This window comes from Puma concolor, chromosome A2 (genome assembly GCF_028749965.1).
Source record: "Puma concolor isolate L17-30 chromosome A2, mPumCon1.1.hap2, whole genome shotgun sequence".
In the NCBI taxonomy this organism is placed as follows: domain Eukaryota; kingdom Metazoa; phylum Chordata; class Mammalia; order Carnivora; family Felidae; genus Puma; species Puma concolor.
Window position 1 is genome coordinate 149991221 of NC_141668.1, and position 14842 is coordinate 150006062.

At 41.2% G+C, this 14842-nt stretch overlaps 1 protein-coding gene and 1 pseudogene across 2 annotated transcripts in view; both read left to right on the forward strand.

The window, feature by feature from the left end:
- DCP1A (decapping mRNA 1A) overlaps nt 1–14842 on the forward strand; it is a 58434-nt gene that overhangs the window by 24850 nt on the left and 18742 nt on the right. For both annotated transcript variants that reach the window (XM_025915732.2, XM_086697930.1), the window contains 3 exons: nt 3574–3640; nt 8990–9128; nt 14366–14479. In XM_025915732.2, coding sequence (XP_025771517.2) covers nt 3574–3640; nt 8990–9128; nt 14366–14479 — 320 coding nt within the window. The remainder of the gene's footprint in view (nt 1–3573; nt 3641–8989; nt 9129–14365; nt 14480–14842) is intronic.
- Nucleotides 1226–3565, forward strand: LOC147583586 (large ribosomal subunit protein uL16-like; annotated as a pseudogene).

Sequence of the window (14842 nt, forward strand, 5' to 3'; positions counted from 1 at the left end):
CAAAACATGTACAGGATCTGTGTGCTGAAAATTACTGATGAAAGAAATCAAAGAAGATCTAAATAAATGGAGAGATAGACTGTACTTGTGCATTGAAGCATTCCACATAGTACAAATTCACCTATTCCCAAATTGCTCTGTAGGTTTAAAGCACTTTCTTCTATCAAAATCCCAACAATGTTTTTTGTAGGCATAAACAAACTTATTCTAAAACTTCTATGGAAAAGCACAGGCCGTAGAAGATAAAACAATTTGGAAAAGCATAAAGTGGGGGGAATTATTAAGGCCTACTGTATAGCACAAGAATCAAGACAGTGTGGTACTGGTGGAGGAATAAACACATAAATAGGATAAAATAAATCTGGAAATAGACCCACACAAATATACCCAACTGATATTTGACAAAGGTACAAAATACTCCTCAATAAAGAGAGGAGAGCATTTTCAACAAATAATGCTGGATAGAACATTTAGACCAAAAGAAGACCTTAACCTAAACCTTTTTATACAAAAATTAACTCAAAATCAATTACCAACTGATGGAGCACCTGGGTGGCTCAGTTGGTTAAGCGTCTGACTTCGGCTCAGCCCATGATATCATGGTTCTTGGGTACAAGCCCGCATCAGGCTCTGTGCTGACAGCTTAGAGCCTGGAACCTGCTTCAGATTCTGTGTCTCTCTTTCTCTCTGCTCCTGACCCTCCCCCCCCCAAATCTTTCTCAAGAATAAATAAAACATTTTAAAAAATTGATTACCTACTGAAATGTAAAACTATAAACCTTTTAGGAAAAATCATAGAAAATTTTGTTACTGCGGGTCCATCAGGAAAGAATCCTTGACACCAAAAGCATGATCCATAAAAAGAAAAATTGGTAAGTTGGACCTTGTCAAAATTAAAAATCTTTGCTCTGGAAGGACCTTACTAAGAATGAAAAACAAGCTCCAGATAGAAAATATCTTCAAACCACATATCCAACAAAGGCCTAGTATCTTGAATATCTAAAGAACTCATAAAATTCAACAGTAAAAAACGTCCAATTAGAAGGGGCAAAAGACATGAACAGACATTTGACTAAACAGAAAATATGGATGACAGAGAAGCACATGAAAAGATGTTCAGCATCAGTAGCTTCTAGGGAGATGTAAACTAAAACCACAGTGAGATGCCACTATATACCTGTCAGAATGGATGAAGTTAAAAATAGAAGAACAGATGCTGGCAAGGATGCAGAGAAACTGGATTGCTCATATGTTGCTGGTAAGAATATAAAATAGTACCAACACTCTAGAGAACAGTTTCTTCTTTAAACTGGACATGCAACTTCTGTGACTCAGTAACTGTGCTTTGGGGCATTTAACCCAGAGATGAAGACTTACATTCACACGAAAACCTGTGCATGAACATTCATAGCTGCTTATTTGTTAATAGCTCAAAACTGGAAACACACCACGTGTCCATCAGTGGATGAACATTTGAACAGGTATGGCCACACCATGAAATACTACACAGCCGAAAAAGAGAGTGGGGGTGGGGATGAACAATTGGTGCAAGCAACAACTTGGATGAATATCCAGAGAATTATGTTGGGTTAGAAAACTCAATCTCAAAAAGTTGCATGTTATATGATTCCCTTTATATTCTGTAACATTCTTGAAATGACAACATTAAAGAAACAGAGAACAGATTAGTGTGTCTGCCAGGAGTCAGAGATGGGGGAGAGGGACCAAGGGAAGAGGGTGTGGCTATAAAAGTCCACCAGGGATCTTTGTGGCCACAGCAATGTTCTGTAACTTGACTGTATCAGTGTCAGAAGCCTGGCTGTGAAATCATACTATAGTTTTACCAAACGTTACCAATGGAAGAAACAAAGGGCACATACAGTCTCTGTTTATTTTTTCCAAGTGTGTGTGAAGCTACAATTATTTCAAAATTAAAAGTTTAATTTAGCCCTTTTCCTTTGGAGCACGACTGAAAATCCTGGTGTCGCCATGGTGTTACCGGTATTGTAAGAACAAAACATACCCAAAGTCTCACTTCGGCAGAAGTGTCCCTGATGCCAATATCCACATCTTTGACCTGGGGCAGAAGAAGGCAAATGTGAATGGGTTCCCACTATATGGCCACATGACGTCAGATGAATATGAGCAGCTCTCCTCTGAAGCCCTGGAGACTGCCTGTATTTTTGCCAGCAAGTACATGGTGAAAAGCTATGGCAAAGATAGTTTTCATATCCAAGTGCAACTCCACCCCATCCCCATCACCTGTATCAACAAGATGTTGTCCTGTGCTGGGGTTGACGGGCTCCAGACAGGTATGTGGAGTGCCTTTGGAAACCCCCAGGGCACATGGTTAGGGTCCACAGTGGCCATGTCATCATGTCCTTCCAGAACCATGTGATTGAGGCCCTATGGAGAGCCAAGTTCAGGTCCTCTGGCCACCAGAAGATCTTCATTTCCAAGAAATAAGGCTAAGTTTAATGTGGACAAATTTGGAGACATGATGGCTGAAAAGCAGCTCATCCCAGATGGCTGTGGGGTCAAATACATCCCTACTCATGGCCTCTTAGACAAACAACAGGCTCTGCACTCATGAGAACCTCAGCACTGCTCCCTCCTTATTCATGCCCACCAATAAATTCTACTTCCTGTCTTAAAAAAAAAAAAGTTTAATTTTTAAAAAAAGACATAATGATATCTGCACTGCCTGTACCAGTCATTTTAAGTATGAAGGAAGGTGCAGCCTGGGCCAAGCTGTGAGTATCATAGTGGGCGCACGTGGTAGCAATGAGCCATAGCTATTCATGTTTGTTTTGACTTACAATTCAGTATTTCTGTCCCACCTTATCCAGAAAGTGTTTACAGTGGTTTTTATGTATTGTTAACCTTTAATTATAAAGTTCGTTTATCTATTCACCAAATAGTTTTTGAAGGTTTTCTTAGTGTTGATCACAACACACGTGCTGGGAATGAAAAAGGAAAAGAAGTGTGATAGACTGAGCTCAGCCCCAGCATTTCCATTTCCTGCGTGAACGATGTTGATCATAGGCTGGACCTGGAGCTGGTGTTTGTTTTTATTGTAATTACTGATTCCATATTTCAAGCTTCGAAAGATTGATGGAGGTTCTGTTGTTTGGTTCTGCTGGTGGGTGAACTTGGTTTTCGATAATTAAAACACTTTTTTTCACATTTCACTGTCAATTTGAAATGCATCTCACAATGTTGATTCTTAGTTTAACAGCACTTTCCTTTCTTGGTAACACAGAAAATAATGGTACCTTTTACACTTAGTGGCACCTTAGGCTCAATGAGATCTGGAAATCATGTCTGAAAACTTTCTTTCGCAATTTTCATCTGAATATTTTACCTATCTTAATTTTATTAATAATTTTATTAAGCAGTTTAAGGGAGAGGGTTTTTTTTCTTTAGAGGAACTCTTAACAATTTGAGGGTTTGATGGTAAATTCTGTTGGTGGTTAATTCTCTGACATTCCGTGGTAATAATATAGTATTTACGTATACTCAAATGTTGAAACCGCATTTCCCATTATCTTTTTCTCTCCTTTGTTTTTCAAGTGTCGATATACAGCATCTGGTTTTACGATAAGAATGACTGTCACCGCATAGCCAAACTCATGGCCGAGTAAGTATTTCTTTTACAACATAGATCTAATTAATGATATATGAGAGATGAAAAAATTACTTTCCCCCTCGCTTCTGTTTGCTACTGAGTCTACTAATTTGTTTCTCCCCTGATTTCCTGCTTATTGTCCAAAAATTGGAAGAGGCAGAAAAGCTTAAAACTAGAATTATCTGTAACCCTACTACTCCCATTGTTAGTATTTTAGTCTGTTTCCTTCCCGTCTTTTTATTTGTACATTAGGTCGTGTGTGGTGGTTTTTTACAAAAATAGATCACCCTGTACCTCCTACTTTTCAGTTCAACAGCCTTTTTCCAGTTTACGCTAAAGAGTCCTCTGTGGTATTTGTAATTTTATCCAGTCCTGAAGACAAATCTTAATTTAACCAAACCCTTATTGTTAAGTATGTGCTTAGGGCTGACCCCAGAGGACGCTATCACGCCCAGGGCACAGGCAGGCGGCGCTAAGGCTCTGGCGAGACGAGTGGTGCGGCGCTCCGCAGCCAGTAGAGAACTCCTGCCCGCGCCTCCTTGACGTGAACTCCGCTGTGGCGCCGACTCTAGGTGTAGTGGCCCCCCAGTTCACTGATGGGCTGTGTCCCAGGAGATGCTTTGTATGTCAGAATCTTGGAATTGGAAAGCAATTTCATTGAATGAGAGTTCTAAAGGGTGGCTTACTGTCTTTTCTCAAGCTAGCCCACAGGAGCCACCCCTCATCTGGCTTCTCTGTGCTGCTGGTGCTGCTGGTCTGGGTTCTGGGAGCCCGAGACACCGTGGCGCTGGAGGGGCCTGCGGTGCTGCGGCCACCAGTGTATTCTGGCTCACCTGTGTTTCCTTTTCGGTTTTTGCCTAAATCTCCCCAGAGATGTGAACCCCCACCCCATCATCGGAATTCCTTTCGTTCTCCTGCAAGGTTTTTATCTACATCTTTGGAAGAAAACGGTCTTAATTTTTTAAGAAACAGTCCAATTTCACACTAATTTCTGTAAAAGTGTAAATAAATAAGCCCCAAACCTTAATTCCAGGCATATTTGCATTTTAAAAGAAGCCCATATGGCTAAAGCAAAGTTTTAATCGAAGACCACTGTCATGTCCTGATTGGATGTCTGTCCGCCTTCTGCTTTGATGGCTCTGGCCGTGAGCTCACAGGATAGGCTGTGTTTATTACTGTGGGCATACACCCCTGAAGACATTGTTCCAAATGAACTTGCATCAGTCATGTTGGAAAACATGTTGCGTCTCTAGAAACACCCCTCCTTCCTTCCTTTCCTTTCCTTTCCTTCCTTCCTTTTTTTTTTTTAATTTATTTATTTTTTTAATGTTTTTATTTATTTTTGAGACAAAGAGAGACAGAGCATGAGCAGGGGAGGGGCAGAGAGAGGGGGAGACACAGAAGCAGAAGCAGGCTCCAGGCTCTGAGCTGTCAGCACAGAGCCCGACGCGGGGCTCGAACTCACAGACCGTGAGATCATGACCTGAGCCAAAGTTGGACGCTCAACCGACTGAGCCACCCAGGCGCCCCCTTCCTTCCTTTCTTTTAATGTTTTACTTATTTTTGAAAGAGAGAGAGAGAGAGAGAGAGAGAGAGGGACAGAGGATCCAAAGCAGGCTCTCTGGCTCCGCACTAACAGCAGAGAGCCCGACGTGAGGCCTCAGCTCACTAATCTCAAGGTCATCATCTGAGCTTTGCGAAGTTGGACACATAGCAACTGAGCACACTTTATTTTTACAACACCTTGTCCCTGGAAATGAATTAAAACTACTTTTTTTACAAAGCCATTTCCTTATTTGATGACTACTTTTTGTATTTTTGAAAGTGACAGCAAAGGCAGTTTACTTCTAATTACTTAGAAGACACAGATGTATTGATTCTTGGTTATCCTGAAATCCAGAATATTTTTCTGAAATATCTAAACTTTGGAATATGTTAGTATATAGACTTTCTCCTGCAGGTTGAGAACTTTTGGGCCCCAAGTGAGAAATATGTTTCTTTTAGCTTTAATAGCTACTTACAGGAAACCATTTTGAGCTTTTGTCTAAACTGTCAGGGCCAGTGGTACCCCTCATACAAGACTTCAGGTGGTAAATGAGGCAGAAGACTGAAGGCCTATCTGAAAATACTGTACTGAAACCAAAAGTAAGGATGAGGAAGTAGAAACAGAAAGCAAAAGGGAAAAGGAGCATTTGAGTTTCTTTCACAAGAAATGCCCAAAAGAAGCGCATTTGCTTATGCTTCCAGCTGGTTTTACTAGAAGCAGGGGAGTTATTGAAAGTGATTAGAGAGTGCCCTCATGGAACTGTTAGTAATGAGTTTTCAAGTGCCTGGCCTATTTATGGCCGAAGAGAACACCTTATATGTTAACATGAACTTTGTGATAAATGGTGTCGTGGTCACCAAAGATAAAGAAAAGACTACTTTATCTTTCTTTGCTCTGACTTTGCCTGTGTACAGCCTCTGTTTGCTACATAATTCAGAATATTATCTCTGCCCACCAGAAATACAGGTGTGTATTGGCAGATTGTGTGTGTGTCTCAATAAATGTGCCTGTCGGTGCCCATTCTGTTAAATCACTGTTTCAACAGCTGCAATATAATAAAAATTCTCCAAGTAAAGAAGTTGACTTATTCCAAAAGATGTTTATAAAAACTGAGAAGCTCTGCGGTAGAGCATGCACACCTCTAGACCTGTACTGTATCCGAATTTAGAAATCCTCTCTGGTCAGTGGCAGGGTTGAAAATCCACTAAACTTGGGAAATGCTGACTCTGCTAAAGAGGAAATCCACCCTGCCAGAAACTCTTCCTAACAATAAATACTTGTTTGAACGGTTGCCTACGAAGACTGAAATTTGGAGAACTCATGGAAGTGAGCCTTATTCCTGATTTATGGGTAGTCTTGAGGGCATATTTGAGAAGAGGGTGCTCCTAAGAGAGTTTGGATTGGAAGAGGCCTGATAGAGTCCCGGCATCTTTCCTGTCCCTTCTTGCCACCTGGACATGCTGTTGAAAGCAGAAGTGAACATTGTAAAGAGGCCTGTTCCACCGGTCTAATAGTGGCAACTAATTAGAAATGTTTTTGGGGCACCTGAGTGGCTCAGTGGGTTGAGCGTCCAACTTCAGCTCAGGTCATGATCTCACAGTTCACAAGTTCAAGCCCCGCATCGGGTTCTGTGCTGACAGCTCAGAGCCTGGAGCCTGTTTTGGATTCTGAGTCTCTCCCTCTCTCTCTGCCCCTCCCCCACTTGTACTCTGTCTCTCTCAAAAATCAAACTTTTTTTAAAATTAAAAAAAAGAAAGAAAGAAATGTTCTTTTGGGGGGCGCTTGGCTGGCTCAATCAGTAGAGCATGCAGTTCTTGATCTCAGAGTCTTGAATTGCAAACTCCATGTTGGACATAAAGCTTACTTTATTAGAAAAAAAAAAAACTGAACCAAAATTACAGATCCAGATCCAGTCTGGAGCAGGGATGAGGGGAATACCAGGATGGACAAATCAGGCAGCCTGGCTAGAGGGAGGAGAAACAGGCTGTGTGACCGGAGTCTTCAGTGAAGGTGAATTCAAGCTGGTGCAGCTTGTAACTGAGTACAAATACAAGTCTCTTGAAATAGCACTCTTTTTTTCCCCCTCGTTATTAAAGGAGTGCCTGTTAATTATGGAAAATGAAGAAACGGACAAAAAAGGAACGGGAAATTGCTTGTGATCTACCATCAAGAAAAACCAATGTATATCTCTCCAGTCTTTTTCTCCTTTGCAACAGGCCTCACAGTTGGGGCCATATAGTCTTTCTTGTCTGGTATGGATATAAATGAGACAATATGGATGCTAATTGGTCTGATCTTCATATCACATACCAGTCTTCTTTCATTCTACTGTAAAGTCTGTGACTGTACATTTATTTCAGAAATAATCATCGTATTCAGAGCTATAAGCATCTAGATAGAGAAATAACACCATTACTTCAAAGCAAGATCTTCTAAACAGAAATCTTGCCTTAGGAGAAGATTCTGGTCAAGTAAATTTGGGGAAATGTATAAGCTCACCCTTCTTGGAGAATCAAATATACTTTAGCACGTTAAAAACTCAGAATGAGTCTGCTGTTTAAAAAAAAAAAGTGCTTAATACTGTTTAACCCAGTGTTTTCAAATAAAAGAACCATCCCACGCACATGAATGGGAGCTCCTAGGCAGGTTGTTTTAAAGCAGTGAACTGACACTGAAGTGGCCTATTCTTGTCCTATTCCTGTTGTTCAAAAAAACCCAAGGGGGCACCTGGGTGGCTCAGTCGGTTAAGCGGCTGACTTCGGCTCAAGGTCCGTGAGTTCGAGCCCCGCATCGGGCTCTGTGCTGATAGCTCAGAGCCTGGAGCCTGTTTCCGATTCTGTGTCTTCCTCTCTGTGACCCTCCCCCGTTCATACTCTGTCTCTGTCTCAAAAATAAACGTTAAAAAAAAAAATAAAAAAAAAAAAAAACCAAGAAACAGATGTTCTGCTACTGAATTGTTTTATTGCCTGTCCTTATCACCATCCAGAAAGTTTTCAGCGTATACAATAATCAAGTTGTCCTGTGCCCATAATATCCTGTGGCAGGTAATCCTGTTCATTAGAGCTGGGATTAAAACCTAAATGAATCTTAAAAAGAAAAAGACCCCAGCCCTCTCTGGCATTCTTAACCCTCAACTTTTCTTGCTTTATTTTCAAGTGCAGAATTAGCCTGAGCACCAATCAGAATGAATAGCACTGCCATGATCACCCTGACCTCACCACCCACTTGGTGATTTCTAAGGAGAGAATAAGGGAAACCTTTGAAGATTTGCTGAAATCTTTTTTTTTTTTTTTAAGAACCTCCTCTCCCTCCCTCTCTCTCCCTCTCTCTCCCTCTCTCTCCCTCTCTCTCCCTCTCTCTCCCTCTCTCTCCCTCTCTCATCTCTCCTTCTCCCCCCTTCCCCCAGTCCAGTGTCAGTACAGACTTTCCACAGTGGTTGCTCAGCTATGCAGCCTGCCTGTGTGTTGCTGACTACATGCTTTTGAAAATGTACTTCACCTGGTAGTCTGAGTTTGAGACTTCAAAAAAGAGAAATAATTTGGTCATTGTTAACATATCTGCTCCTACCATCTCTAGAAAAGAATTCTGTACTCTGCCCTTCTAACAGTGAGACACATCAGTTGGCATTGTTGCACATGAGCTGATAAAGCAGTTAGTTATGTACTCCCAATACAGACCGAGGCCCTGCAATTGTGTTCAGAGGAAGCGTATCCTATGACATTCTTCCCGTATCCTCGGAAGACAAACACCAGGAGAGTTTGTGGGTCAGATTGTGCCTAAAGAAGTCTTTCTAAAATCTGGTTCTCCTCCTCTAGTGTGGTAGAAGAGGAGACACGGCGGTCCCAGCAAGCTGCTCGGGACAAACAGAGTCCCAGCCAGGCTAACGGCTGCAGTGACCACAGGCCCATCGACATTCTGGAGATGCTAAGCAGAGCCAAGGATGAATATGAGAGGGTGAGATGGACTGGGAGGACCAAGAGGGGAGAAAGAGGCAGGCGGGGAGTAGGGGGAGGGGGCGTGGGGGCATGTGCTGGGGAAGTCACCTCTAGGCCAGCAGAGATAATTAGTCCAGAAAGAATACATGTCTTACAGTTTTTAGCCTAAAAGGGAAAGAAATTTGCTTACGTCCAAGCCCTTGACTTGGTGTGAAAGTTTAGAATGCTCTTTTTCTGTTCCCATAAAATTACTGAAAATGGTTTCAGGGTGCAAAAGTTAGCCTGCAGCAGGTAGTTCTTCAAAAGCTTCTTCCTGTTCTTCACCCCTGCGGCCTCTGCTAGGGCTTAGGAATATGTGTAGCCTGATCATTTGCACCTGCTAATGCAAAGGGTATATTTATGGTCTGCAGTTGATGGTAGGTTCACAGCCTTCATTAAGCATTATTTGGAATTCTACCCACGTGTGAAGCTTTTCTAGATTTTTTTTCTTTTCTGTATATTAGTTTAAAAGTGAAAGGATGGCGTTTTCTCCCTGAAATTGAATAAAATGGAAGTTGTAGTGCATTTGTTAACTTATTCACTACACACTTACGAACCGTCCACATGCGTCAAGCAGTGGGCATTTCATTAGTGGTCTTCAAACTGCGTGGCTTTGGAACTACCCTGACTTTTCACTTGACATGGGCCCCTGAGAGCTTCACGCTTCATAGGAGGCAGACTGAAGGTTTCCACTGCTGCACTTTGTTTCAGTGGAATTGTAATTGTCACCTTACTCTTTACTCATATGTGATTAAGTACTTTTCTTTTGTTTTTTGTGTAATCCTCACCTCACCAAAAGTTCCAGGGACAGGTGTGAAAAGCACTCTCTATGGTGTGTTTCCCAAACAATTCTGCTCTAACACTAGCCTCTACATAGTTAACAGGTGACCCTTAGGAAAGGTTCCAGTTGGTCAAGTGAGTTAAGGAAATGTTGTTAACATGGCTCCTCCTCCCCCATCCTCCTGGGGCTTTGGGCTTTGCAATGCTCAAGACTCTGAGGGGCCCTACAATAAGTACAGTAGCACCGATTCCCAGGTTGATCGAACTATGGGACCATTTTTCTCATATTCCACTTCAGCATCTCAAGAATCTAGAGTTTAGGGAGCAGACTTTGAAACAGTGCTCTGGAAGGTAGTTTCCTCCAGCAAAGGAAAAGTCCTATTCAAACACCAAAGGAAATCTCACTTCTGAGGTAGAGAAGTGTACATTAGAGCCCCTGAGAAGTTCAAGTTGCATCAAATTCCTCAGTGTCTCATAGAGAATTAAGAGGAATTTATGGAACTCTGAAAATTAATGTAGGAAAAGCAGTCATCTCTGTAGTGGATGCATGAACACTTAGGATCCTAACTGGATGAGAATAAATTCCGAGAATAATTTTCTGTTCTTTTAGGTCACCTTATATTCCCCCAAATTCCCTCTCATATCCTTAATGAGATCTGGCTATCTATATAGATGCCTTGTTCTGTTTTTATAGAGGCCTTTTTGTGTTCTGAGAACAGGTAGCTAATAAATCCAGGGCTCTGTCACGCATTCCTAGTGATGACTAGACCATGGTGCCACATGGGACAGAAAGCGTAGGTGCTGTGCACCAGAGCTGGTGCTCTGGGAAGTGGCCTGGCTTACTCCTCAGCCTAAGAAGCAAGTAGCCACAAAATGAAAGAAGGAACAGAGCCTTGGTTTTGTCCACAAAGCTATAAAGGAACTCTAGGTCAAGCAGGCAATCTGAAAATGTGACACATTGCAAAAGGTAAGAATGTGGAGAGCACGGTAATTACCGTTGTAAAGAAAATTCCCCCATGCTATGGAATAAGTAAAATGATGTCTATGGCTAGATTAAAACTAATAAACCTTTGGGAATTTTGTAAATCTTTGGTACTTCCTTTTTGTAATGTATTCTTTCTGGTTTTGAAAACTATCTGTAAATAGGTGGAGCTTCCTGAAAGAGCAGGTTTTTTTCATGTCTACACTTGCCTGTCGTCCAACCAAATGGGAGTTGGAATTCGCAGTGACCCATGAATTCATAGCCAAGTGTTTGCATGGGCGCTCTCAGCTGCCTCGCAGCTCCAGATGGCCCTTTGTTTATCTGTAGTAGAGACTTAGATTGACAGTCTAGGGCAGAGGTGCAAGCCATGCCTCAGTGATGGCATGTAACCCCAATCCTAAATCTCCCCCACCCACCGTGAATGAAATTCCACACTTTGGGGTGAAGGATTTATAGTAAAGACTGTTGGGAAATTAAAACTCTATAGTAAACGTTTTCTCCTAAAGTCCTATAGTTTGTTTTAACCAACTTACCTTTTTTAAAGGTAAGAAACAGGCCTCCAGGTGGCTCAGTCGGTTGAGCGTCCAACTTTGGCTCAGGTCACGATCTCATGGTTCATGAGTTTGAGCCCCGCGTCAGGCTCACTGCTATCAGCATGGAGCCCGCTTTAGATCCTCTGTCCCCCTCTCTCTCTGCCCCTCCCCTGTCATACTCTCTCTCTAAACAATAAACAAAACATTAAAAAGTAATAGTAATAAAGGTAAGAAAGATAGCTAAAGCCACAATCCTTTACAGCGGCCCCTTACTGAGTTGCTTGTAGCCACAGGATATAATCCTGGATTTTGGTTGAGAGGTTGTTTGTATTTCATATTTAAAGATTAGAGTAAAAGAAAAAAACATAATCCCACCACCTAGAAATAATCACTGATAATACTTTGTATCCTTCCAAAAATATGTGTAAATGTGTCCCAGAGTGTGTGGTATGCTTCTCTACACTAGTTTTATTATTAAGTAGTTTTAAAAGTCGCTTTTATTAACTCTTTTGTAACCAGTTTTTTTTTTCAAAGAACAATACCTTGATGACAGTAGCTATTTATTCATCTCACAGGGGAGTCCCTGTGAGATTTCTTTCGGTAGAATGAAAACTTTTTGAAAAAGAGAAGAGTGGTATTAATAGCTGCATGTTTTTTCTCCCGTGCTTTACATAAACAATATGCTGTTCTTTTCTGATTCTCTTAAGAACTCAGAAATATATCCTGTGGCTAAGTCTTCGTGTTCAGCATTTTCTGTTAAGATAAACTAGTTGAAATACAATTGGTAGATCAAAGGATTTTGTCATTTTTAAGGTTTTCACTAAATATTATAATAAAATTACCCTCCAGAAAGTTTGTCCATTTCCCCGAATCTATACAAATAGCAAGTGTCATCTACAAACTCAGATTAAACCTTCCAAGAACAGCCCTGCACATGTATAAAAAAAATGTCTGAGACCTTTTAAAGTACAGCCCATCTTGTAGTTCATGTTGAGTTAAGTAGAGGAGACTAAACTGCCCCAAAAACCACATGGGCCATGGAAGCACATGTAGTGGGTGGGCCAGGGTAGCCCTGATGCAAACAGAACCTGGCCCTGCATCAGAGAGTCATGTGCAGCTCAGCTCCAGCCAGTTGTTGCAAAGGTGTCCAGCTTCTCTCCGAAAATAACAAGCTAGGATTTATTTTTTTTTTTCAACGTTTTTTATTTATTTTTGGGACAGAGAGAGACAGAGCATGAACGGGGGAGGGGCAGAGAGAGAGGGAGACACAGAATCGGAAGCAGGCTCCAGGCTCTGAGCCATCAGCCCAGAGCCCAATGCGGGGCTCGAACTCACGGACCGTGAGATCATGACCTGGCTGAAGTCGGACGCTTAACCAACTGCGCCACCCAGGCGCCCCAGAAGCTGGGATTTTTATGTGAAAAACTCCCAATTTTGAAAATGTTTCTGAACATTGTATACCCTCTGCTCTTAGGAACTTGTTATGAACATTGTTTTGAGCTTTTCTGTGATGCAGTTTAATTCCAAGCATTCTCCATAATATGTTAGTACATATTGATGGTGGTATTGCACAAAGGGGTAGAAAATAAGATATTTCATAGGCAGTTGAAGGGGGTTAAGAAGTACAGACTTCCAATTATAAAATGAGTAAGTGATGGGGATGAAAAATACAGCACAGGGAATGTAATCAGTAATGTTGTAATAACTTTGCATGGTGACCACACTTGCCTGGGTGAAGCCTGTGTGATAGGTAGAATTGTCTAATCACCATGTTGTGCACCTGAAACCAATATAACATTGTGTGTCAACTGTATTTCAGTAATAGATGTTTTTAAAAAGATATTTCATAGGCTGTCCCAGGCTATTTCACCTCTGTCTAAATGGATAACACTGAATAAAAAGTGTTATAAGGATTATGTCATTTGAATAGAATGAATGCATTTTAGCCATTCATTTAACATTGGAGTATCTAACGCTGTGCTAAGCACATGTACTTATTCTCTGCTATCAAAATTAATGTGTCCCTGGACTGAAGTTTGGGGCTTCGTTTTTAAATCTGGTCTCCTGAGTGTTCTAAACTGTTTCTGGTGTCCATTGTGACATGGGTAATGGATCACATAGCCCAAATATAATAACTTCAGTTCCTAAGAATTCATAATTCTGTGCCCACCTAATGATCTGTTTTTAGGATTCTCTTTAAGACCAAAAGTATTTTCACTTTTGGTGTTACATATAAGTTAACAGGAATTTTAAAACATTTAATGACTGTCATCTTGATGGTAATGCTTATAGATCTTTTTAGTTTAAGTTTTAAGAGTATACAATGATTTCAACCAATAGTGTTGGGAACAATTGGCCATCCACATACAAAAAAAGAAAAAAAAAATCCATAACATAAATGTAACACCTTATACAAAAATCAACTCAAAATGGATCCTAAATCTAAATTTAAAACTACAAAAATGTAGAAGAAAAATGCATCTTACCATATGACCTAGGTATACCACCGCCAGGTATTTACTCTAGAGAAATGATGCTTTTGTCCACACAAAAACCCGTGCATGAGGTTTTATGAATATAAAAGCTCTATACGTAATTACCAAAAACTGGAAATAGCACAAATGACCTCCTATGGGTGAGTGTTCCACAAGACAGTAATGTGGTCATGCAGTGCAACACTACTTAGCAGTAATATATGCACTTCAAGGGATATAAAAACAATTGTCACTATTATCTAAAACCAAGTGCTCAACTGTCTAGAAATTTTATTTTTTAAGTTACTTACCTGAGGGTCCAAAGCAAAACATTTGGGGGAATTTTTGCTTGTTTTTAAAATAGCATTGCTGATAACCTCAGATGTCTTATGAGCCAAATAGTAGTCAGCAAACTGTTCACATGATATACTTTTCCTTTTAATTTCAGAATCAGATGGGCGACTCCAATATCTCCAGCCCTGGGTTACAGCCAAGCACTCAGCTCTCCAATCTGGGAAGCACCGAGACTCTAGAAGAGACGCCATCTGGGTCACAAGATAAGGTTTGTACAGTTAAAGCCCTAGCTTTGCCCAGGGTACAAAACACAGAGTAATATTTTATAAGGATATCAGTGAGGTACAAAAAATATTTGTTGTTTACCTGTCGAGGTGGATACATACAGGCAACAACATGGTAACTCCTGTCATTTGCCCTGTGTTTCCGTCTGGATTTTGCAGGAGCCTCCACTCTGGTTATAGAGCTTTTGCCATTGCCACTCCCTTCCCTGCTCTTCACCCAGCAGCCAGAGTAATCCTGATAAACCAGAAGTTAGAGCACGACATCACTCTGCTCAAAACCGCCCAGTAGTGTCCCATCGCCCTCCATTAAAAGCCAGGGCCTTGTCACTGGTCCATGGCCTCCTGAC